The 25,219-nt window shown below is 37.0% G+C and overlaps 1 protein-coding gene across 5 annotated transcripts in view; it reads right to left on the bottom strand.

Annotated features, from left to right (window-relative positions):
- Window positions 1–25,219, bottom strand: part of KDM4C (lysine demethylase 4C) — a 381,526-nt gene that overhangs the window by 289,507 nt on the left and 66,800 nt on the right. For all 5 annotated transcript variants that reach the window (XM_079113020.1, XM_079113019.1, XM_079113015.1 and 2 more), the window contains one exon: window positions 11,774–11,967. In XM_079113020.1, the coding sequence (XP_078969146.1) occupies window positions 11,774–11,967 (194 nt within the window). The remainder of the gene's footprint in view (window positions 1–11,773; window positions 11,968–25,219) is intronic.

Genomic DNA, 25,219 nt, shown 5'->3' with positions numbered 1-25,219 from the left:
GCAGCTCATTATTTAATGACAGCTACAAGGCAATGAGGTGAGTCCGACCTGCTGACCCCACACATCTAAATAAACCTGAGAAAATGTTCAGAAAAACTGATTCAACAATCACATCACCAGGGTTAGACAGGCACATAAAAAGCTGATTATGATTTGAAGATCCCAGTAGGGCAGCCCACCAAATTGATACCCAGGTTATATTTGTCGACCTTTTACTTGTTCCTGAGAGTTGTCATGCAATTGCCTGCATCTCCCTGTTCCCTATCACACTGATTACCATTGCAGCGTCCTAACCAGTTACTCTGCCTCTAGCCTTCCCTCCTCTATCCAAGAACCCTGACCAGAGTATGTCATTCCTCTCTCTGCCCCCATTTCCAGTTCTGCTTAAAATCTATTTAGCGGGAAGGCCTGGAAATAAATACAGGCATATATGCAGACAGGTCAACAATCTCAGTCAAAGCATCTCAAATTCTGGCCCTGACCACCACCTAATGTTTCTATAAAAGTTTCTCATAACCTCAGAAGCCTCAACATATCCAAGGTTATATTCATGATCTCCCCCTTTAAACTGGATCATTTTCCTAGCATTTCCACTTTGGTTCATAGCTCCATTTCCGCTTGCCTTCCAAACTGGAAATATTAAAGACACCTCCTTATTTCTCATCCTCTCTGCATCACTGCCAATAACAAAACCAACTCACTCTACCTCCTCAAAACCTCACATTCACCTCCCTGCAGCACTGCCCCAATTTCAACATTTCTCAGCCTGGACTAGACAGACTACTGTCATAAGTGAATTCCCTACTGTATCTCTCCCTGGGTAGCTGCAGTGCTCAAATTACTATCATAGCATTAAAACCTTTATTCCTCACTTTCTGGCATTCAAGATTCCCCAATCTTCCCAAACATGCACACTCAACTCCCAATATGCTAGACTATAGATTCTGCCTTACTTCTCCATCTCAAACAGACCCTCTGCTTCCGATTACACATCCTTGGAGCTTTTTTTGACCATTATAAATCTCAGTAATCTCCCCCCCTTTTTTTTTCCTCCTAGAGCTCTTCAATTTTACTTTTCATATAGCGATTATTATATACTCTTTCCAAAGTTAGCCACTGTTCAATGTGCATGAATCATTTTTGTCTTGATAAGTACTATATTCTATGAGGAAGAGAAGGCCTACCATCTCCCAGAAAGGTTCCCATAAATAATCCTTTGTATCCCCCCTTGTATAGTAAATGTCTGGTCCATAGTCAGGCACTTAATTATTTGCCACAGTCACTCTATTATGTGGTTTAGTCTAAATTTTTTCAGGATATGAATATATCTCGTGCTTCTCTGTACTCCTTGAAAACCATCAAATAAAATGCCTACCACCGTATACCCTCAACTATATACTGATTTGTTAATTAATAACTGCTCATTTAACCTTTTTCAAAGTGTTTTTCAGATACAGTGAATTTTGCCAACAGTTCTATTAACACAAAAAATCTATGAATCACTCATGAACTATGAACACACTAATTAGATGTGTATGGATCATGTTTTATTTAAAGCCAAAGTCTCTTGGGTCCTTTTAAATATATATTTTTTTTGAAGATCAAAGAAGAGATCCTGCTAAGCATCTTTGGGTGGTTTACCAAAAAAAAAAAAAGGACCAAAAATGATGTTAGCCTGGTGACTGTGATACAAATACTAATATCTGAATGAAAATAGGTTGACACTGCAAACTATCAGTAAGTAATGCTATGCTTTTCAAAACATTACTAGATCCCATTTCCCTGAGTCAGATTTTCTCTATGAATTATTCTTCTAAACTTCTCCTTTTAACATACTCTTCAAAGGTTGGGAATGTGGCTCAGTGGTAGAGAGCTTCCATAGCAAACATGAGTTTCATCCTTAACGCTACGGGAAGGCAGTGGGAGAATATGTTATTTGGTCCATTTCCTTGTGTAGTAGTAGTATTCAAAGAATAACTCCTATTTCTAAGATTATCCCTCAAAAACACCCTGGGACTATCAATAATGTTCTCAGGAAGAAATGTTCTCATCTACCCAGACCACTGACATTGCTTAGTCAAAAGCAGTCACCACAGGACCCTCTGCTGCTCACAACAATATGCACTGGCACCTCTCACTGGGCCAGCTTCTGTCCACCTTGTGACATCCATGGCCACAGAGAGGGAATTGCCCATTCTACATCCAAACATGTTTAGGCAGATCAGTCCTGAAACAAGGCTGCCCTCTGCTCCCTGCCCCTAACTGAAGCTGTGTGAAATGGCCCTTTTCTCCTGTTTACATTTCTCCTTGTTTGTTTTTGTTTTTTTGTTGTTGTTGCTCTTAGTACTCAGTATTGAACCCAAGGGTGGTCTACCAACATTATTTTATATTTTATTTTTATCTTATCTTTTTCTTTTTCTTTTTTTTTTTTTTTTTAATGGACAGGATCTTGCTAAGTTGCTAAGGCTGTCCTCAAATTTGTGATCAAATCTATCTCAGCCTTCCAGGTCACTGGAATCACAGGCGTTCGCTATGCACCCAGCTACAATTCTTGTTGCTGTTTTTAATCACAGCTATCCCCTGTGAAGAATCAAGTGCACACCCCCAAGGACAATTTTTTAACAGATAACAGCTCTAAGAAGACTTCTAAATGGGGACCTCCCCATTTAGACACAGGGTCTGGAGTGGGGAGGAAAGAACTCTGCTGGAGGACTGGTGTCCTAGGAGAGGGCTGGGCTCAAGAACCCGGCCAGACCAAAAAAACAGCCGCAAGGCAGCCCCCAGCCCAGGCAGATAGGACCCAGGCAAGCTCCCAGAAGATCCTATTCCCTCACATGATCCAGGCAGGCAGCAGAAGCTGCTGGGAGTCACTAAGCCTGGCTGACAAAAAGAATCACCAGAATACTTATTACTAACTCCCCACTCTCAACCAAGAAGGCCTGGCTCCTGACAGGGTGGTTACCACCATGGAAGGACTTCAGAACATGCAGCCTCAAAACATGCCCCCATGGTGCATGGTGTATACTAATCTTCCCAGGCCTTCAGAAAGGGCCATCTGCTCTGCCTCCTCTTACACACAGCAAGTCATAACCATTTTGATTTCTGATGTTTTTATTTGTTTTTATGGGGAGGGGGCAGGAAAACAGTCCCCCATCATTCATCAATGGAGTTGGGGGTGCCCCAATGCTACCACCTAAACAAATCCCCAGGCCATATCTCTCTTGCCCTGGCTTCTTTCCCACCACAAAGCACCCCATATATCTTTTACTGACATCCCTCCCTAGGTTTGGGGGGGTGGAGGTTACTGGTGATATAACGCAGGCCAGCCTTGGCAACTAATTGAGGCCCCATCTCAAAATTTATAAAATAAAAAGAGCTGGGGATGTGGCTCCTCCATGGTTCAGCTAAGCATCCCTGGTTTCAATCTCCTGTTTAAAAAGAAAAGTTCAGTGAAATGGAAGCTCTGATCAATAAATGATTACAGTTCATCACAGCAACCATTTATTGAGCACTCATAGCACAGCAAAGCTTATGCTAAGATATTATAATACAAGTTCTACTTCTAGCTCCATGTTACTAATAAGGAAATCAAGGCTTACAGGCATCACTTCATTTGAGTATAGAGGATGATAGAGCTGGCCCCAACCCCAGATCTTTTTGACACCAATGCCTACAATGTGCTCCTCAACATATATTCCATTCCTGTGTCCCCATCAATTACCACAAAGATATCAACAAGAACGAAGTGACATGGTTAGAGGAGCGCATCTCTCCTCCAAAGACACTCCCAACCACTATAATGATCAAACACCAGATGCTAGCATTTTAAATGAATTGCAAACTGAAGGTACAAAGAACAAAGCCATAAACTACTACCTAAAACTTTGGGGATAGGGAGCTCTTTTATTTATTTATTTTTTTGTTTGTTTGTTTGGGTCTTGTTACAAAAATACTTTATGAATCAAAAGTATATAGCTGTATTATATTTAATTAAAAATCAAAACTTCCTGAAATATTTGCATATTTCTAATTAATTATATCAAAAAGAAGACTAAACAACTATATATTCTATACTTATACTACATTTTCACATTACTTATGGTGTAAAGTTTTAAAAGTTGGGCACTAATTTATTAAAGTTTACGCATTAATATAAATTATGAAGTTTCAGTTTTATGGAAAATAGAGCATTTCATACTTAATTCTCAGTTCTTAAAACAAATGAATGTGAAAATAGAAAGTTAAAACTCTAGGAGAAGCTGTGGCCAGATGCAGAGGGCCCCTACTGACAAGGCCCCTACCACCTTCACAAATGGAAGCTCCCCACATGTTCAGTAGTAAAGGATTTTTCAAGTACTAGATGTTTCAGGCAACTAACTTCCTTTCCAACTGTATTTCACACATCCTCCCCTATCCACCTCCAGGGCTCCCAAAGTCTCCTGCAGGTGCCTCATAGATGCAATTGGTAAGGAAACAGTCATACACAGTGGTCAATCAGCTCTCCCTTCATATATGGAGTTTATATATTGAGTTTCTACAGAAATTTGCATTTATAGAAAGTCTTAAAATGTCTGCAGCAGGCCAATGTGTTCCTATGCAGGAAACCACCACAGAAAATGTATTCTGATTACATGTGAGTGTTCTGTGGTAAGATTAGATAGCACCAAAGTTTTGCCAAGAACAAGCAATTCTGTTACCCCTTTTATTACAGGGGTCTTGTTTACTATAGTATCAATACCTGCCCCAGTTCCTGACACAGGTGTGGGTTCAATAAGAATTCAATAAATAAAAACAAACAAAACTATAAATCACCAAACAGATGAAATGTTTAATAACAGAATTGAGCATCAATTTCTGTCTCCTCTCCCCAACCTTACACCATTAGGCAAGTGTTCTATCACTGAGTCATATCTCCAGCCCTGGATCAAGCATTGATAAAACAAAATAAATGCCATTCTGAGGAGATTTTAAAATACAATAACTTTAAAAGTTGGTAATAAATGAAAAATATGCCTATTTGAAGGTGTTTCTCCATATAGCTTCCCAAAGTCAATTTTTCCCAACAAAAACATTTTTGAGCTTATATAGAAATCTGAAGTCAATGTCTTTTCCAAGTGACTATTATTCAAATTATAATTATACTATCCATGGATAAGATAAAGAGGCTTAAAAGATTCCACTACAATTGGCTTACAAAGTACCACCACGATTAACTCCAAGAAGGTACCAAAGCATTTTCAAGATTTCCTGTGGGCTGGAGTTGTGGCTCAGTGGTACAGTGCTTGCCTGGCATGTGTTGAGGCCCTGGGTTCGATACTCAGCACCACATATAAATAAAATAAAAGATCCATTGACAACTAAAAAAATATACAAAAAAGAAAAAAAAATTTCTGTGACTGAAGTTTAACCTTCAAGAGACAACTACCTATTACAGCTTTTTTAGAGGTGGAAATCTATGAGAACTGAGAGGCTTTCAAAGCTGCACATTTTTCAAAACAATCCAAACCCAAACTACAGGGAGTTGGGGGGGGGGGGGGGGGGAGTTGCAGAAGACTCACAAGTAAAATTCAAATGAAAAAAGGACACAAATTCATAGCTTTAACCATTAAAATAAAAACAATAAATGGACAAATCATTCTTCTGACACCTGACATGTCCTAAAAAATGTTTATTTTCTTTAGGTCTTTTATGATGGATAATATCTACCCAAAGAAGATGTACTTTTTTTAAACCCTCACAAAAACTCTGTTAAATGAAACTTTTTTTTTTTGGGGGGGGGCGGTCTCTGGTCAGAAAATTATATTAGAGATCATGCAACTGACTGTTATGTCCTCTATGAAATACATAAATCATAAATAATATTCCACAAACATTATGTATGAGTCCTCATAAGGAAACCACTACGGAGCCCACACAAGCAAGTAAGAACTAGAGGGAGTTGAGGAAAGGATGAATTCACAAATATTGGGCATATTAAATTTAAGGTGCATTCTGTAAAGATTTCTGTGACACATCTGAATTGACAATCAAAACATAAAAGTAGGGCTGGGGAGATAGCTCAGTTGATAGAGTGCTTGCCTCACAAGCACAAGGCCCTGGGCTCAATCCCCAGCACCACCAAAAAAATAAATAAATAAAAATAAAAGCAGCTAAAAATTTCTAACAAGTTTCTGTAACTTCTAAATTTTTCTATATATTAAGCCAATTCTAATCAAGGCATCACACAGGATACACAATCATATTTTTCTATAGAAAATTCAGTGATCTATATCCACAAAAAGCTAAAAAAGAATACTATAAGAATATTAATAAGGACTGAAAGAAGCATGAAACTATGTGTGTGTGTGTGTGTGTGTGTGTGTGTGTGTGTGTGTGTGAGCACGTGCATGCATGCAAGTTATAACACCTAGTCTCACAGAAGGATACTTGTGGCAGTGCCCTGAAAAAGGTGAAAATCTCACTGGAGTACAAGATCAAAACACATGATTCTATAACTGAAGAACTCTAAGAGGACAAGACATAACAAGGTGGTGAAGCTGACTACTGGTGCTATATAGATAACAAGAAGAAAGAGCAATGTTGTTTAAGCAGTTAGAAAAAAACAAACAGTAGATTCTGAGTTAAATCCAGTGTACAGATTTACTTCATCCTACTGTCTATAGGTAACAGTTGTCAATCACTTGCTAGATGCTTTCAAGATAATTCAAGCAAATATGCACTTAAATAAGTGATATCCTAAAATACACTCACACACACATATACACCAAGTGAAGTAAATATACCCACAGGAGTTTTTCAAATCTTACAAAAATGAATTAACCACCAATCAGAGTAAGTTAACCAGTTTTCCTAAGATTTTAAATAAATATTCAAACATTTATTTGGAACTTTTCTTTCCCATAGATCTGTAGGAGATTCGGTGTTTTTTTCTCTTATGCAGCATAATTGAGACAACAGCACTCCCCTTCTTATGGGAAAGGGCCTACCATAAACACAAACATGTAATGTTAATGGGGGCTTCATGTCTCTTCCCCTGGTCACCAGAGAAGCAGGTCTGTGACCCTTCCCTTCCTACGTAGGCCTCAGTGACCTATCCAGGAAAAGGATTCAAGCCAGTTAAAGGTGGAGACCTTCCCAAGAAAGCACACCTTTGCTCTGTTGATACCACTGGGAAAAGAGGAGTCTTAGAGAAGAGCAAAGTCAACACTTGAGAAATGAAACCCAAGATTCAGCACACCCTGACAATTTACACTGGCTCCTGAGGTTCTGGCCTTCCACAGCCATGAGACCCAATAAATTTTCATTTTTGGCTAACCTGGCTCATAGTGAGTTTCTATCTCAAGGAACCAAGATAATCCCAACAAAATATTCTCAATCTAGAAAAATACAGTGCAGACATTATTTTTAAATCAATTAAAAATGATTCCAAATAACACACAGAAAGGCATAATTAATTTTGAAATAAAAATTAGTTGCCCTGCACTACTGAAAACTGAAGAGGACTGTTAAGACTTCAAAAGCTGGGCTTATACTCTGCCCTCATCCCAGTCCCTGCAGATTCTTCTTTAACAGGTTTGACAGACAAAGCACCATTACTTCCATGATGAACTGAATGGCTTCTGAAGGGTACTTCATTGGAAGGGACAGAATCTAAATATAACCAAAGAATCACCCACCACCTATATCCCAGAATAAGTCAAAACTCATTCTTGTCAAAATGTGCAGTTTTACTTCTGACTTGAAAGAACATTGCCAAGAGTAATGCTCTGTTTTAAAAATAAATTTCCAATAGGAATTCTTTAAGTAAAAGGATTCATTTAACAAATATTTGTTAAGTATTTACTGTGTCCCAGGTTTCTGTCAGATGCTTCTCCAGGCACTAGAGAATGTTAGTGAATAAAACTCAAAGGGTTCCCACCCCAGAACTCACATTAGAAGATGAACATTGAATATCTAGGTCAATTTGGAGGCATATAATTTTATTCATTCATTTAAAAAGTATGGCCTGAATTCTACAATTTAACAATAAAATATTTAGTTGTTAAGTACACAGCTTCTCCATGACAAAAAAAAAAGAAGAGGAGGAGGAGGAGGAAAGAAAGAAGGGGGAGGGAGGAAGGAAGGAAGGGAGGGAGGGAGGAAGGAAGGGAGGGAGGGAGGGAGGGAGGGAGGGAGGGAGAAAAGGAAGGAAGGAAGACAGAAAAGGAAAGGAAAGGAAAGGAAAGGGAAAGGGAAAGGGAAAGGAAAAGGAAAGGAAAGGAAAGGAAAAGGAAAAGGAAAGGAAAGGAAAGGAAAAGGAAAGGAAAGAAGGAAGGAGAGCAGAAAGGAGTGGAAGTTATGGCTGCCAATACAGTAGATAGAGCCACGCTTCTAATTTGTCTCAGCTGCATACACTGACAAACTTCATGCTTAAGTTGAGTTTCTGTCATTTAGAACTAGTAAGCCTTATTTATAAAAGATCTACAAGGTTCATGTTTAAACACTTTAAGCCATGTAGGCATGCAATAAATATAAACAAATGCACAAAATGTTAGCACCTATTGAGCACTTATGATTCAGGAGGAGCTGTGATATGCATTTTGTAGCCAGGATGTTATTTGATCCACACAATTACCTTATCAGTTGGACACCAGAACCATCTGAGTGTTTTAGGAATGGAAAATGAGGCACGGAGGTTATCTAATAATTGCCAAGGTCACATACTCAGTAAAGAGTAACATATGACTGAAGACTTGTGACTGGTACAAAACCTGTGCTCTAAAATGCCATACAACACTGAACAAATGATCTAATAGAAAAGTGCTGAACGGAATCTAACAAAATCGTAGGTTTTTAACAAAATTTAACCAAGTCCACAATGCTGCAGCTCATTCTTAATTTTTCTAAAACCATTCACAAAAATCTTTTTCATGATTTTAGACCTTTCTATAGCTTAAGGTAGTGCTCTTATGATTCATCTCTTTTTCCCCTCTACAGAGCAAATCTTGAAGCTTCTTCCCCATTACATTTGTACCCAGTCTGGAAAAGATTCAAGGTACTATCTAAATCCTGTATTCCCCAGCAATTAACACTATCACACATGACACAAGAAACTCTCTTATTTATCTTGGACTTGGAGTATAGAACAGTGGTAGAGCACTTGCTGAACATCACCAGCACCATGCAAAAATAAAGAAATCTAATCCAATATTTTATTTATCTTCAAATTCTCACTCTACTAGATATAGACATTTTGGCAAGTTCAGACTTCAAGAAAATTCTATGATCCAAAAAATACCATTTATTTTCATAAAGTTATTAAAGTAATAATAGAAATTATAAATATTTGTATAGTATCTAACAGTTTCCCAAATACTTTTACACAAAGTATAACCCTGGACCTTCCTAGAAATTCTGTAAGTTGACAGAGAATAAATCATGCTTCCACTTGGCAGTTGAAGACACTCATGATGAAAGGCGTACAGTGATTTGCCCTAAGTCATTCCACTGGTAAGTGACAGATTGGGATCTTAAAACGGGTCTTCTGGCTCCAAAGTCAATATTCATTTCAAGAAAAATAAATACTTTACCACTGGCTGCCAAAGCAGTTTTTTTATCTGCTTACACTAAGGATTCTTTTTTCTTTAAGTCTTTATACCAGAAATATTTAAATAAATCATCAACACCTCTACAGTCTCTTCAATACAAACCTGTGTTTATGAACACTTTCTAGGCAAATCTGCCACATGCAGTGGCTACAGGAACATGTCTCAAGGCTTCCACCTGGAGCTGTACTTGTATGCAGTGACAAAAATCTCAGGAAGCTTGGTATTCACAATAGTTACAATTCAGAAAAGACCCTTTATAAAAATGTTTCGTTTCTGGGCCTGCCCTTAAAAAGAATGATTTAAAACAATTTAACACTTTCCTTACTTTTTATAAAAATTATTTACAGGGCATCACTCCTATAGCCAGACCCTGTGGGTCATGTGTTGATTCAAAGGAGCTGAAAAACATGGACCTCAACTTCAAGGCACCTGCAGGTAGCAGACTGGTGGTGGTGAAGGAAAACGGAGAAGATGGTTACAACTTCTACTAAGATTAAAAAAAAAGATATGTCAGTGAGGGGCAACACATAGTCCACACAGTCCAGAGAGTTCTGAGAGTTTTCTCACACAATCTAAGGTATACCCAGGCAGAAGAAAGCAACATGAGCCTAGAAGTCAGAAGGAAATCACAAACGATATGTAGTAGTCACATCCAGAACTTGGTGTCTAAGGGTCAAAATGAAGAACAGGAAGAGCAGAGGTTAAATGCAGGCCTCTAATGATAGAAAAAAGGAAGAATACACACTGAGGAGGCAGATATGTGCAACACAAGACAAGTCATCCACCAGGGAAAAGTAAAGGTAATTGTTCCAGGATAAAAGGCAGGTGCAACTCAACAAAAAGTGGAAAATTGGGAAAGAAGAACAGTGTACACATAGGCAGACACCCATACAGAATCTTGTGTCTCCTCATCACCGTCTTATTAAGCAAATGAAAATACTCCTGTGTGTCTGACCACAAATCACGTAAGTGGAGTATGGGAAGCCGTTCTAGCTAAGCTTGGGATATTGTGGGTGAGGAAACAGTTCCAGAGAAGTACAGTTGTTTGAACAAAGCCAAAGCCAAAAATGTTCATGGGAAAATAAAGACTAGAGTCCTGGTTGTTGTTTGTCCAAAGCCACCAAATGTTCATGGCAGATTAGAGTCCCTGGTTGGTGGTTCCTCAAGTCTAAGCTCTGCCACACCTACTGTCTGCTTCCCATTATTTATATGACTTTGTATTACGCCTACCATCTTTCAAAGCTCACTTTAAACATAAAGATTTCTAAAATGAATTTTACCTCAACATTATTTATTCCACAATAATATAATCTTTCATAAACCTACTGGGAAACATCCTTGGAGCCATTTATATCACTCTTTTCCTACAGTAGTTATCCTAGAAAATAAAATGTAAATGAGTTGTCATAAGTCACAACTGTTTTATTGTTTTATCATTATAAATAATGGTCAAAGTTAAAGATAATAGTGATGATATAAATCTACCCTAAGTCTTATAATGGAGTCTATATGTTTAATAGCTAACAGAGGAATTAACTACTAAAAATATACAAACTCAGGGAAAAAAATGCTTTATAAATGGACATACTTATTCTCACTCCTGAACAGTGATCTCTTTCCCAAAGACACAAGACTCTACAACCAGTCTTGTCTTTGACCAGAATATTCTTTCGTAAGTGATCAAGAAACAACATCAATCTGTTCCCAAGAGCAGAAAAAACAATCATTTTTCTCAATAAGCAAGCAGAGACTTCATCTAAACTCCTACTGTTAAAAACTCAAATTAATGTCCTCACTAATTTTGACAAATCTTAAGAAAAGTTTTGCTACTAACTTTTCAGATTCCTTAAGCAAAATACAGAACACAGTTGCCCACATACTAAATTTTGCAACAAACCTTCCAACGAATGCTCAAAGAAGTAAACATTTCTATCAAATCATTTGAGCCTAAAAATACCTATCAATTCATGGTCCACAAAATGGTCTGCAGTCAACTTTATATATACAAGTCACCACTGAAATTACAGTTTCTGGGCAGAAAGGAAGACCATCATTATAACCAAAAACTTCCTTACGGCTCACATAAATCTGAATCCACCAAATGAAAGAAAAAAAGCTCTTCAATATGTGCATAATGTGCAAATTTCAAAACTCATTAGCAAATAAATATTAAATAAGTAACTTGCCAAGACTTGGGCTCTCCAAAGTGGAGATAATTAATGCTGTAGAGGTCCATGTCCTCCGTGTGCCACGCAAATGTGGTTTTCCACATTCCAAAGTATAGATAAGGGGTATTGACACCCTCAATAGAAATACCGCACTCTTCTTCAACCACATCCAAGACTGTATTTAGACGAGCTATGTTCCATTCATCCACACCCTGGAACCAGGAGAGGGAAGAGAAAAAAAGAGAAATCAAATGTTAATAAACTAAAAAAGATAACATTTACTATTCAAAACTACCACCTGGCAATCATTGTACTTACATTTTAATTCATAGAAAAAATGAAAAATATCATTATTCAAGAGCCACATACATATATTTGTTATTATTAATTCAAAGTTACTATCAGCATCATGTGTTCCTACATAACTCCTTACATAAAATATAACAAATTACTCCCTGATTCAAAATGGAAAAGAAAGTTAAGGTCCCACTTCCTTCTAAGAAAAAATAATTCAAAGCAGGTGATACAGTGTGTGATTTCCATCTTTGGCATGCTTTTTTTTTTTTTTGGAGAGGCTGAGTTTTCTTGTTTGTTTCTTTTTTATATATTAGCTTAAAGGTCACATTCAACACAAAAAAATCTCAAGAAACCAATAATACAAGACAACTTCTGTCATCCCTCATCCATATAGCAAGTGATACATTATTTCCTAAAACTTGCCTTCTAATTATTTAAAAAAATTGGAAATATTCAAAACCAAAGATCAATGTACTTATCGTGATTCTTCAAATAAATTGTACCCTTAAAGGTTGAAGAGAAACTGTAAACATATAATTCCTGCTTTAAAAAAAAAAAAAAAAAAATTCTGGTACAATTGGTGGTATAGTGTAGTTCTGGGTAACCCAATATGGCCAGTGATTGGGGTTGAGGTGGGAGTGGGGAATGGTGTTAGAATCACTGGTATAAGGATTAAGGTGATAGAAAAACTTATATGAAAAGAAGTTACATTAAAGAATATCTTGATCTTTGTCCTCATCCAAAAAGATGGTAGCCTTACAACACAATGTTTTCTCTAAAAGGCAAGGAGCAGAAGACAGATTTTGAAGCAAAAACAGAAAGATAGAGGACAATTTTTCCCCTTTTAGTTATTTACAGTGAAAGCTGGCATTAAACATTGATTTTTTTGATCTTTTGTAAATTGATTTATAAATCATGTTTCTATTAAAAATGTTTCTAAATGGCATTATCTTACCATACAACTATTTAAAAGGTGGAAGTGTTTATATTTTTTGCTTTTGCACCTTTAAAACAATCAGATACATTCTGCACTCTAACTTAAGAGTTGTTATTTACTTTATTTCGTAATTAAAGTTTTGAAAATATGAAAAAAGTTACAGTGATAGAAAAAGATACTGGTATTATTAGAACTTACTAATCAGTAACTAATACTATAGTTCACAACTGCTTAGAAATTTTTACAAACTATATATTTTCCCTATATATATTCTCATAGTGAATGAAGTCTAAATATCCAAGAATGGGCACACTGTTACACAGTCAGGGGTAAACTGCAATGGTTTTAAGCCCATTTCAACTTCCACATTGTGCTGTTACAGAGGGGCATTATATTCTTTAAAGTACACTAGAAAGGTCCTCTCCAATAATTATGCCAATGGTCTTACATATGACCACCTCTGTCATTTCCCTTACACTCGAAAAGCTTTCAAGTTGTTCTGTTTTCATTTTGGTCTTTAAGCGATTCTCCAATCAGTATGCTAATCTTACTTCTTCACGTTTTGGGGTAAGAAAAATGATTGCTCAAGCAGTAAATGAAACAGAGAACACAATTTAATCCCTAAATTCCCCCTAAATTGCCACTCTATGTATAACTTAAGCCCCACCATGGGAAGTTTGCTATTTGGAAAGTGGTCAAAGTAGGTATCCTTTTAAAGAAGAACCTGGATTCCAACTTCTGAGATCTCATAAAAATCCATCAGATTATGTAAAAAATTTTATCTCACTCAATTTATAGTGATACAATCTCTTTAAGTCCAATCAGCCCACAGTTCCATCACCCTAATAATAGAGTCCTATTTACAAGTCATTAAAGAGGTAATGAGGGGCTGGAAAGATAGCTCAGTCAGTAGAGTGCTTGCCTTACAAGCACAAGGCCCTGGGTTCCATCCCCAGCACTGGGGGGGAAAAAAAAGAGGTAATGAATTTGCAGTAAGAAATGAGCACCAGAACACAGGAGCCATTTTTTAAAGAATTAGCACTACAGTTCCTACATATGAAAACATCTAAGTTTTACTTCTGATTGACACAATCTTCCAAAAATAATCAATGCTAAATGTAGGGAACATTCCTCACACTAATCTGACAGCAGTCACTGACACCATAATCTAAGTAAACCAAACAGTCTAGACAGAGAAACTGAGGTAATGGTAAAGACTCGCCATGGAATGAAGGTCTTTGCAGCTGTTGAGGCTGAGCTAGGAGCTAAAGGGAGGCCTCCGTCTGTCAAGCATCCCAGTAAGCTGTGATGTGAGCTGGCCCACACTGCCTTGCCTCATGCTGTGTGCAGGAGCTTACCATTCCTCCAATCCTTTGTCTCAAACCTGTGGCTGGGCAGAATTACTCAGGCATACTTGGTTTGTTTACGTTACCTCAACATATACTTCACCTATAGGCTGACTCTGTTAGGCTTTAACAAGAGTGTTAACCTGATTGGATAATGTGCCTATATATGTCCTGTACAACCCTAAGTAAAATTAGATCTATGCCTTTAGAGCTCGAGCTGCGATGTCTGAATGAGTGCACTGGGGTAGGTAGACATCGATGTCCTCACCCTCAGCAGACCCCCGTCTCTGAACATCCACGGCTAAATCCCTGAACCTGTGAGTCTAAGTAGGAGAGAGCTTTACTGTACTTCAAGTCTCTCCTCAGAAAACCAGGAGCGTTCTGGAATCCTCCTAGTGTTGCTCAGAGTACTAAATGAGCCAATGGAGGAGCCAAGCAGGTGGTGCATACCTGTAATCCCAGCAATTCAAGAGTCCAAAGCAGGAGGATCCCAAGTTTGAGGCCAGTCTCAGCAACTTAGCAAGGCCCTAAGTAACTCAGTAAGACCCTACCTCAAAACACAAAATACAGAAAAGGGCTGAAGATATGCTTCAGTGGTTAATCCCCCCTGGGTTCAATCCCCAGTATGAAAAAAATAAAAAGTAAGCCATTAGGGTCTGGGGTTGTAACTCAGTGGTAGAGCACCTGCCTAGCATGCATGAGGTACAGAGTTCGATTCTCAGCACCACATACAAATAAAGAAAAATAAAGGTCCAGCAACAACTAAAAAAAAATTTTTTAAATAAGCCAATGGATATACAACCTCTGGAAAATAAAACATAAATTCTTAAAACTGAGGTAATAAATATTCTATTCTCTAGTAAATCTTACTAGAAAGCTTCACAAAAGCAATTATCAAACATGTGAGGAGGGATTTTAAAAAATGCTTTTAAGTTCAGTGCTGTTTTCCCCAGTGATGGGCAAATAACACACCAGGTCCACAAAAATTCTTCTGAAGAGCCCCAGGTCCCCCTCACACAGGTAAATAAGGAGTAAAGCTAGTTTATCACTTACCTGAATTGTACACACTTCTTTACAATACATATATTCAAAGCAATCCTATAAAACAGGTAATATTTCCAAGCTAGTATAAGTAATAACAATTAACTTGTGGTAACCTAACTACCACACCTTCATTTTTCAACCCTATGATTCCAGCTCTAATCCTTACCTCACAGTGCAGTTGAAAACGAAGAACTGAGGAGTTAAAATTTAGGGATGGCAAACACATAAAATTGTGACATTCTTGCCACTCGGGGGTACACATAAACACTTCAAAGCCTATAATGCAAGCTGCTTCACTTAAGGACCAGTAATAGACTGGGTTTGGTGAAAAGCAGTCTCCATAAAGTCCCTAGCTACAAACAAGCCCCACAACAGTCAGAATTTATTAAACCATTCAGGGTTTAAAGTCATCAATTCTCCACGAAGTCTAAATACCAGCCCAAGTCCTCAACAAATGCCCTCAAACAAAGGCCTCTTCCCACATTCAAACCCTGCCAAACAAAGCACTTCCACACAATGTTCAGCACATGCATGGGTTAGCATTTACAACTCTCTTGACCTCAAGTGGATGTCTCCCTAGTACCAGCACCCTAATCACCCAGTCACCATTCCAGGCCTTCCCTGCATCTGTTTTCCAAAATCACTCACCACGGACCACAATTAGTGAAAACTTGCCATCACTGTATCTTCCTCCTATCAAGAATCACATGGCAGTTTAGAAGAAATAAATCTTAAATACCACAATGAAAGTCAGGAGCAGCTAAGAAGCAAGCCATCCTGGACTCCCTCTATAGTGACTACCTCTATAGTGTCACCAGAAGATTGAATGACACACTGCAGCAGCATGACATGTTAGAAACATCACCAAACAATAAGCCATTTCTAACAAACAAGGAGGAACAGTGCAAACATCATACTAGCCCATTTTGCCAAAAATATTTCCAAGGAAACATTCATGCAACCAGATGCTGTGATCAAACACCTCTGGCCTCATTTTACCCTCCCATTAGATAGTCACAGTGTTAAAAGGAAACCCAAAGACACCCTACTGTTCAGGCCTCAAAGGTTCTGGAATCCTGTTTAATTATGCTTAACTCCACACTTCTCAAATATTATCTGAAAAGAGACACTTGTCCATTTATAATGGACACTTGTCAAATTATAATACATTTACATTCTGTTAAAACAGAACTGTGCAGGACAACACATTAGAGGAAATATTAGAGTAGATGGCTCTCTAAATGCCTCAGCCTGAACATAATTCAGTAGTAAGACAAAAGTAATTCTGGACCACAAAAGAAAGGGCATTTCAGAACCCAGGGTGTGTAAGGGAGTGGCTGAATTATGTTCCCATCTATTACCATATTGCACATGTATAATTTGAACAGGTCACCTAAAAACACATTGAGCTATACCCTGCACAACACTCAAATTGAAATGGATCCAAGACTTCAGAATTAGATCAGAAACCTTATAGCTGCTAGAAGAAAACAAAGGGTCAACACTCCATCACATAGGTTCTGGCACAGACCTCCTTAACTAGACCCTCAAGGCACAAGAAATAAAACCAACAATAAATAAGAGGGATGCCATTAAAATAAAAAGCTTGTGCACAGCTAAAGACAAAATTAAAAGCAGGAGGAATTAGTCGACAGAATGGAAGAAAATTTTGGCCAGCTACTCCTGCAACAGGGGATTAATATCCAAAAGATGCAAAGAACCAAAAAAACTTAGCACCAAAAATAAATAATAAATAAAACAACCCAATCAATAACTGGGCAAAAGAACTTAACAGAAACTTCTCAATGGAAGAAACACAAAAAGGCCAATAAAAAAATGAAAAAAATGTTCAACATCTCTAGCTGTCAGGGAAATGTAAATCATAACTACACTAAGATTCCATCTCACTCCAGTCAGAATGGCAAGGATCAAGAATACAAACAACAATAAATGCTGGCAAGGTGGTAGAGAGAATGAGGTGGGAGTATGCACTAATACAACCACTCTGGAAATCAGTTTGAAGAGTCCACAAAAAACTAGGGATGGAATTTCCATATGACCAAACTATCCTACTCCTGGGTATCTTCCCAAAAGATCTAAAATTGCCATACTACAACAATATAGCCACTTCAATGTTTATAGTAGCACAATTTACAATAGCTAAATTATGGAATCAAACCATAATTTAGAGTTCTACTCAGCTGTTAAAAAGAACAAAATTATGGCATTTGCCAGTAAATGGATGGAAATGGAGAATATCATGCTAAATGAAATAAGCCATACTTAGAAACTCAAGTGTCAAATGTTTTCTCTGACATGTGGAAGCCAGAGTAATATAAAAGGGGAAGGATGGACACAATAAGTTAAAGATAAAGGGAAGATCAGTAATGTAGAAGAAGGAGATCAAGAGGCAAAGTGGAGGTAATAGGCAAGGGAAAGCAATACAGAATGAATTCTTTAAAAATCATGTTATGTAGCCAGGCATAGTGGCACAGCACACCTGAAATCCCAGCAGCTCAGGAGAATGAGGCAGGAAGATCACAAGTTCAAAGCCAGACTCAGTAAAAGTAAGGTGCTAAGCAACTCAGTGAAACTCTATCTCTAAATAAAATACAAAATAGGGCTGGGGATATGGCTCAGGGGTCAAGTGCCCCTGAGTTCAATCCCTGGTGCCCCTGCCCAATAAAATTATGTTATGTGTATATATAAATGTATGACAGGGAACTTCACCTTTGGGCATAGATAGGAAGAACCAATCAAATATAAACTAATAGATGAGTGAAGGGAAGTCAAGTACAGTATATGAAGGAAAATAGGAAAGGGAAAGGAGAACAGGAAGGATAAGGGGGAATCGTGAACTGAAATTGAATTCCATACATGTATGAGTTTGTCAGGATAAACCCAACTACTATGTATAACTATAAAGCTCTTTTTAAAAAACGGAGATAGTGTAAACCAAAATATCAAAATGGTACTTGTGAGTCAGGCATGTTGGCACATGCCTATAATCCCAACAACTCAGGAGGCTGAGGCAGAAGGATCACAAGTTTGAAGCCAGCCTCAACAACCTAGCAAGGTCCTAAGCAACTTACTTAGCAAGACCCTGTCTCAAAATAAAAAATAAAAAATGGCTGGGGATGTAGCTCAGTGGTAAAGTGCTCCTGGGTTCAAGCCCACTATCAAAAAAACAACACACACACACACACACACACACACACTTACAAATGAAGGGACAAAGAGATTAAAATTAGAACAAAAGACAAATTTCATAAAACTACTAATAAATAGAAAATGGCTTTTAAGAAAAAGACATAAAAATGATGATACATCTATCAAAGACTATAAAAAGGGTTCTTTTAATATAAAAGCTAGGCAATTAGTAAACTTTTAGAAATCATGTTTAACAGACATATTCTTTCTATCCTCACTCAGTAAATAATAAAATGGAATAAAGAATTTGATTATCAAACAATGACAAGACACCAGAATAGCAACATGCTATATTGAAAGTGAAATTTTTCTAATCAAGTGCTGGCTCCACCACTTACCAGTTATAGAACCTGAGATTTTCTCAATGGTTCAACGTGGCAGAGCTGTTACCAGGGTTCCAGTCGGTCAACCCGGCCAAGACACACCTTATAAGGACCATGGTAAAGGTCCAACTCACTGGAACTACTTTCAAAGCAACATGTTCTACTCAGCAGAAGTGGGGTCTTAAGGTCTTATAGTAATACATAAATTCAGACTTGCCTTTCTCAGGGAAGAGTTGCAAAGATAGGATTTCCAAGTACATGTAAAAACATTTTGGAAAATTTGTCTACATTTTTATTTTAAAAAAGGACCAAGGCAATGATTCTGACCTAACTTTCCCATGTACATGTATAATTGATTATACCCAGTGAATCTCACCATCATGTACATCCACAAGACACCAATTTATTTTTATTAATATTTTTAGTTGTAGATGGACTTAATAGCTTTATTTTGTTTATTTAGTTTTTTTATGTGATGCTGGGTATCCAAGCCAGTGCCTCACATGTGCTAGGCAAGCGTTGTACCACTGAGCCACAACCCCAGTCCAAGATACTAATTTAAAAAAAAAAAAAAAAAAAAAAATTATAAGTAAATAACAAAAAGACCAGGAGAGTAGAGAGAAGAGAAAGAGGGTAGGGAGGAAGGGTGGGAAAGAGGAAGTACTGGAGACTGACTTAAATTATATTCTATGCTTTTATAATTATGTCAAAATGAATAATAATAATCCAGGATCCAGCTATGCCCTGAACAAAACTGTGTAAGAGGAGTCTCTTCAAGACAGCAAAGTGCTAAGGAGCCAGTATCGGAGTTCAGCCACTTGCTAGGTACATCTGCCAAATCCACTGATGACAGTTCTGTAAGCCACCAACAGCAACCTGATAGCACTTTCTGCTTTGTCCAAGAGTTGTAATATTTGCCCCTTATGGATGAGAAGTTGCTACAGGATCAACACTGAGAATACAAAAGGGGTCCTGGATGACCACTGTCAAACACTTTAACTGAAGACACAAAACAGTCAAGATTTTCTCCATTCTATTTTACTTATTTCAAGGAGTATACTCTCATTTTCTTTATACAAAAGCCTGGACAGTCATAGAAAAATAACTGATAAATTGACACACATAATTCATACTAACCATATTTTTATAGTACCTTCCATGTAGAAGGAGACAAACTATAGGGCCTTGGTAACCCAAAATTAATTCTAACCCCTAGCCTGTTATCTCACTCAAGTCTTTCCACCCTTCACTGCCATCACTCTATCTATATTACATCCTTAGCAACATCAACATCTAACCCACATTTCATTTCCTCCCCAATTCCCAACCTTCATCCTCAACTCCTTCGATATTAGACCCATGTGGCTGATTTCCAAACAAAGCCATGAGCTCTTAGATCTCCTGAATTTCAGTGCCACGTACCAGAACAAAAAGAAAACTGTATTTTTCAATAAGTAAAATGAAAGCATTGCTCCATGCTTTATAAAGACTAAGTATGTGGAATTAATTTTGCTTTTAAGTTAATTACAATGTTTGACATGATAGCTCTTTTTGCTTCTTCCTTTCCATAAAAATGTTTTATGTTCTCTAAACTCTTTACTTTTAAGACAGACCTATGTTCCCTTTTGCATTTTATATACCAAATAACTATAATTTTACAGTACGGCTTTCTTTATTTCCAGTATTCTAAACATTAACCAACATAGAGCAAGTTTTGAAAGAAACAAGTTCTGCCAAAGGTGGGGAGTGGGCATAAAAAAAAAACAGACTGTCCACCTTAAATGTGAAGATGAAGGGAAAAAGGTGTGGGGGACAGAATAAAAGGGAGGGGAATATCAGTCAAATAAAAAGATTGCAGAGAACTTGGGTTTCCTGCCTTAAGCCTAGACCACTAAGGGTTTGAGATGAATAGAGTCCCTGGTCCCTGAGAGAAGTTAACTCCAATCCTCTCAGAAGAAAAAATATTCTTCATTTAAATCTGGAAATTTTCCACAAAATAAGATCAAGCTAAGCATACAAGGAAAGATCACTGTGCATACAAGGAGGCAAGCCAACAATGGAGAAAACTAACAGAAACAACTAACAAATCATTTAGTCTGCCCCTCCCCAGAAGGACTACTGATACTGAACTGTCAGAGAGAAACTAAAGAATATGGAAATGTTTGAAGAAATAAAAATTGGAATCACAAAGACAAGCAAGTAAAAAACAAATTTGGAATGACCAGTCCAATTGAAAAAAGGGGGTGACATTAAGAAAAGAAATATAACATTATTAAACTAAAAACTCAACCAAAGGGTTATGCAAGAGAAGTAGTTAATCAGAAGATAAAATTAAGGAAATGACACAGTAAGTACAAAAAGACAAAAGACATAGAAAGCTGAAAGGTAAATTAAGCTACACTAAGGATAGCACATCTAACATTCTATGATATAATCTAATCAAAGTCCTAAGAGAGATGTAAGATATGAAAAAAATAAATAAATAAGAAAAAAGATTAGTAAAATAACTTACATTGAACTCAAAAGGCTTTTTCATTAAAAGAATAAATGAAAAAAAAAAAAGAATAAATGAGACCAAAATATGGAACAGTCCCAACTACAGCAAATAATTCAACAAATGTAACTGGCAGTTTTGGTACCCAGAATACAAAAAATAAATAAATAAATAAGAAAAGTTAAATAATCTTAAAAGGAAAAAAAGGCACTTCATAGAGGCAGAAACACTGATGATCAATAAAGACATGAAAAGATACTTTAAATCATTTGTAATCAGAGAAATGTAAATTCACCTGAGGTATTTTACAGGCATAAGACTGAAAAGCAATAAGTTGAATATCAAGTGCAGAAGAGAATGATATAGATGAGAAAGTTTTTAGAGCTATGGAAATTTTCTGAAACTGGATTATCAATGGTTGCACAAAAATAATTGAATTATACACCCAACATGAGTGATTTCTGTTATGCAAGTTATAGCTTAATAAAGGTGTCTTTAAAATGCATATATACTGGGTGCTCAGTGGTAGAGCACTTGCCTAGCATGTGTGAAGTCCTGGGTTCAATCCCCAGCACAAGGGGAAAAAAAAAAGCTTTGGAAAATAATCCAATAGTATCTAACGAACTTAAACATGCTTATAAGCCAGGGTTTTCAATGTCTCAGAAAAACTTTTTTACAAGTACACCAGGAATGTATTCACAGTAATTATATTCATGGCTCTAACTGAGCTTCCAGAACTGATACAACATTCTGAATGCAACATCAGTTAGCACTACCAATCATCTCCCCTGGCATAATTCAGTCATGTAGGCTAAGATTTCACTCACTACAAAGCAGCCATAATATGCTAGCAGATAAGGCATACTTTACGTAATTAAAATCTGAAAGTCACAATCCCACAGGCCAATAGTGTCCTCTCTCTGCCCGAAAATGTGTCTAGGATGATAATATGTTTTCCTTGCATGTGAAATTTACAGAGTTAATGTTCTGCTTTCAAAGTTCTTTACTTCAGGATAAATGGTATCGTGACATGATAAATATATAAAATAGAAAGGAACTCTCCTGATGAACTGAAACGATTTAAACTGTTTTACTTGTGGAAAACCACAGCCTTAGATTAATTTGTTGTCCAAGAGCACCATCTGGTGGACCACGGCATTAAAGTAATCCCATTGCAGAAAATGGAAAAAAAAATAGTCATCTACAGGCTAGATAACCAAAATCTTCATTTGAAAAGATACCCATACCTCAGCCAACATATTCATTATAGAGGGGCTCTTAAGAAAATTATAATATAAAGAAATATGGAACTTACAAAAATTCACTATTGAAGTTAAGTTCACCTTAAAGAAATGATGCCTATCACAAAACAAACATTGTTCAGCTGGGAGGAACCTCAGAGAGCTTCTAATTCAACCTCTTCCCTTTACAGAGAAAGACTTTGAGGCAAAGACAGGTTGTACTGATGCAAATAAATAGCTCAAATAAGAGGTCAGTCAGTGTCTATGGCCAGCAGCTACTCTGTTAGGTTAGTATTATCTGATCACCCCACTGTGTATGGACTATTCCAGACCCTACACTTGTGGACACAGATAAGATACTATCATACCATCCCTGCCTCCAAATCCCACCTGTATCCCTCTTCATGGTATATGTCTCTGTTTTCCTCCAACAGTGAAAACCATCCTAACACCAATGAAAACAAAACAAACGAGAACAACTTTCAATCATCACACTGAAGAATAGTTATCAAGGGAAGACATTCACAACGTGTTCAAATGAGAGGAGGAAAAGAAAAAAAAAAACCCATCTGTTTTGAAAAATACAAAACATACAAAAATACAATTACATGCTAAATTGGTCAAATTATATTGTTTCATTGTGGGCATGTACTAGTATGTAACAAAAATTCCACCATTATATACAAATATAATGTACCCATTAAAAATGTGGAAAAAAGGGCTTGGGGTTGTGGCTCAGCGGTAGAGCACTTGCCTAGCACACACGAGGCACTGGGTTTGATCCCCAGTCCCACATTAATTAATTAATTAATTAATAAACAAACAAAATGAAGGTATTATATCCATCTACAACTAAAAATATTTTTCAAAAAATGTGGGAAAAACAAAAAAAAATTTCAATTACAGTTAGGCACAGTTCCACACCACACACCTGTAATCCCAGACACACAGGAGGCTGAGTCAGGAAAATCATCAAGTTCAAGGCAAGGACCTCACTCATGAGGTCCTAAACAACTTGGTGAAACCCTATCTCAAAATAAAAAGTAAAAGGGGGCTAGAGATGTAGCTCATTGGCAAAATTCCTTGGGTTCAATGCCTAGTACCCTAAAAAAATTAATTCAATTATAGACCATTGGTAGACAAAAAAAAAACCACGGGAAGAAATGTACAAAAGATTCTGTCAGTTGTCTCTGAAGGCCTCCGTGAATGATTTTATTTTCTTCTCTAATATAATACCTTCCATTTTTTTAGTATTGACTACACTAACAAAAAGGTAATTTTTCCTTTATTTTTTTTTGTAATTTTTCCTTTAAATATGTGTGTGTATATGAATACACATACACAAAGACATACATACACACACCAAAGAGTGAAAAAAAAAAAAAAAAAAAAAAAAAAACTGAAACAGGAGAATCTCACCTGGCATTCAATCAGCTCAAGAATTTAAAAAAAAAAATTGCCCCCCCCCCGCAAACTCTCAGTGTTGCCTAGCACGTGTGAGGCACTGGCTTTAATCCTTAGCACAACATAAACAAATAAAATAAAGACATTCTCCCCATCAACAACTATAAAAAAATTTTCTCTTTAAAACTTTTCATCTTAAGATCTGACACAATATGTTTTTAATTTTCTTTAACTTATCCATTAGTAAATTACCTCAAAATGACAAAAACAATAGGTTAGCAAATCATTATTAAAGGAAAATATTGGAAATACAATTTCTTTAAAATATTGTATATATTTTGAGATGCAGACATGAGTTCACATTTAAATATGTTTTCTGCTTATACAATTTTGTCTGATTTATCTGATAGAATACATGACAAGATGCTCCCCCAAAGGACTCCATGACTTCCAGTTTGAGAACCACTCTCTCCAAATGAGACTAGTTCTTCAGATAAGATAATAGGAAATAGAGTTACCTGAAGGTCAACAAAAGAGGCTAGAATACCATTCTTACTTCAAATCTCTGCATTATCTATGTACAGTAAGTTTACAGAAATCACTAACTCTCTTACAGCAGCCATCTTCATAGTATTATCTGGGTACCATGTGTACAATACACAAATCCTGTCAGACAATCTACACATCAGAACTACTTCCATAATTACACCATGACATCATTGTTTGCCTTTTTCACACTTATTCTTGCATGAGTGTAAGGGGCATTTCCAGAGGCTATATAATGTGTGACACCACAACAAATTAAAAGCAAAAACAAGCTAGGCATGACAACACACATCGGCAATCCCAGCTACTCCAGAGACTGAGGCAGGAGGATATCAAATTCAAGGCCTCTAAGCAATTTAATGGAGAAGCACATGTAATAATACAGCAGTCGCCAGGCAGTGGCACACACCTGTAATCCCAACAGCTCGGGAGGCTGAGGTAGGAGGATCATAAGTTCAAACACAGCCTCAGCAACTTAGGGAGGTCCTAAGCAACTTAGACTCTTTCTCTAAATAAAATATAAAAGGGCTCGGGTTGTGGCTCAGAGATTGCTTGCACCCCATGGGTTCAATCCCCAGAACCAAATAAAAATTAAAAAAAAGAAAAAGAAGAATCCAGCATT

The sequence above is a fragment of the Sciurus vulgaris genome (genome assembly GCF_902686455.1).
Source record: "Sciurus vulgaris genome assembly, chromosome: 15".
Taxonomy (NCBI): domain Eukaryota; kingdom Metazoa; phylum Chordata; class Mammalia; order Rodentia; family Sciuridae; genus Sciurus; species Sciurus vulgaris.
Note: the sequence above shows the minus strand (reverse complement) of the source record. Positions and strands in the feature narration are given on the sequence as shown.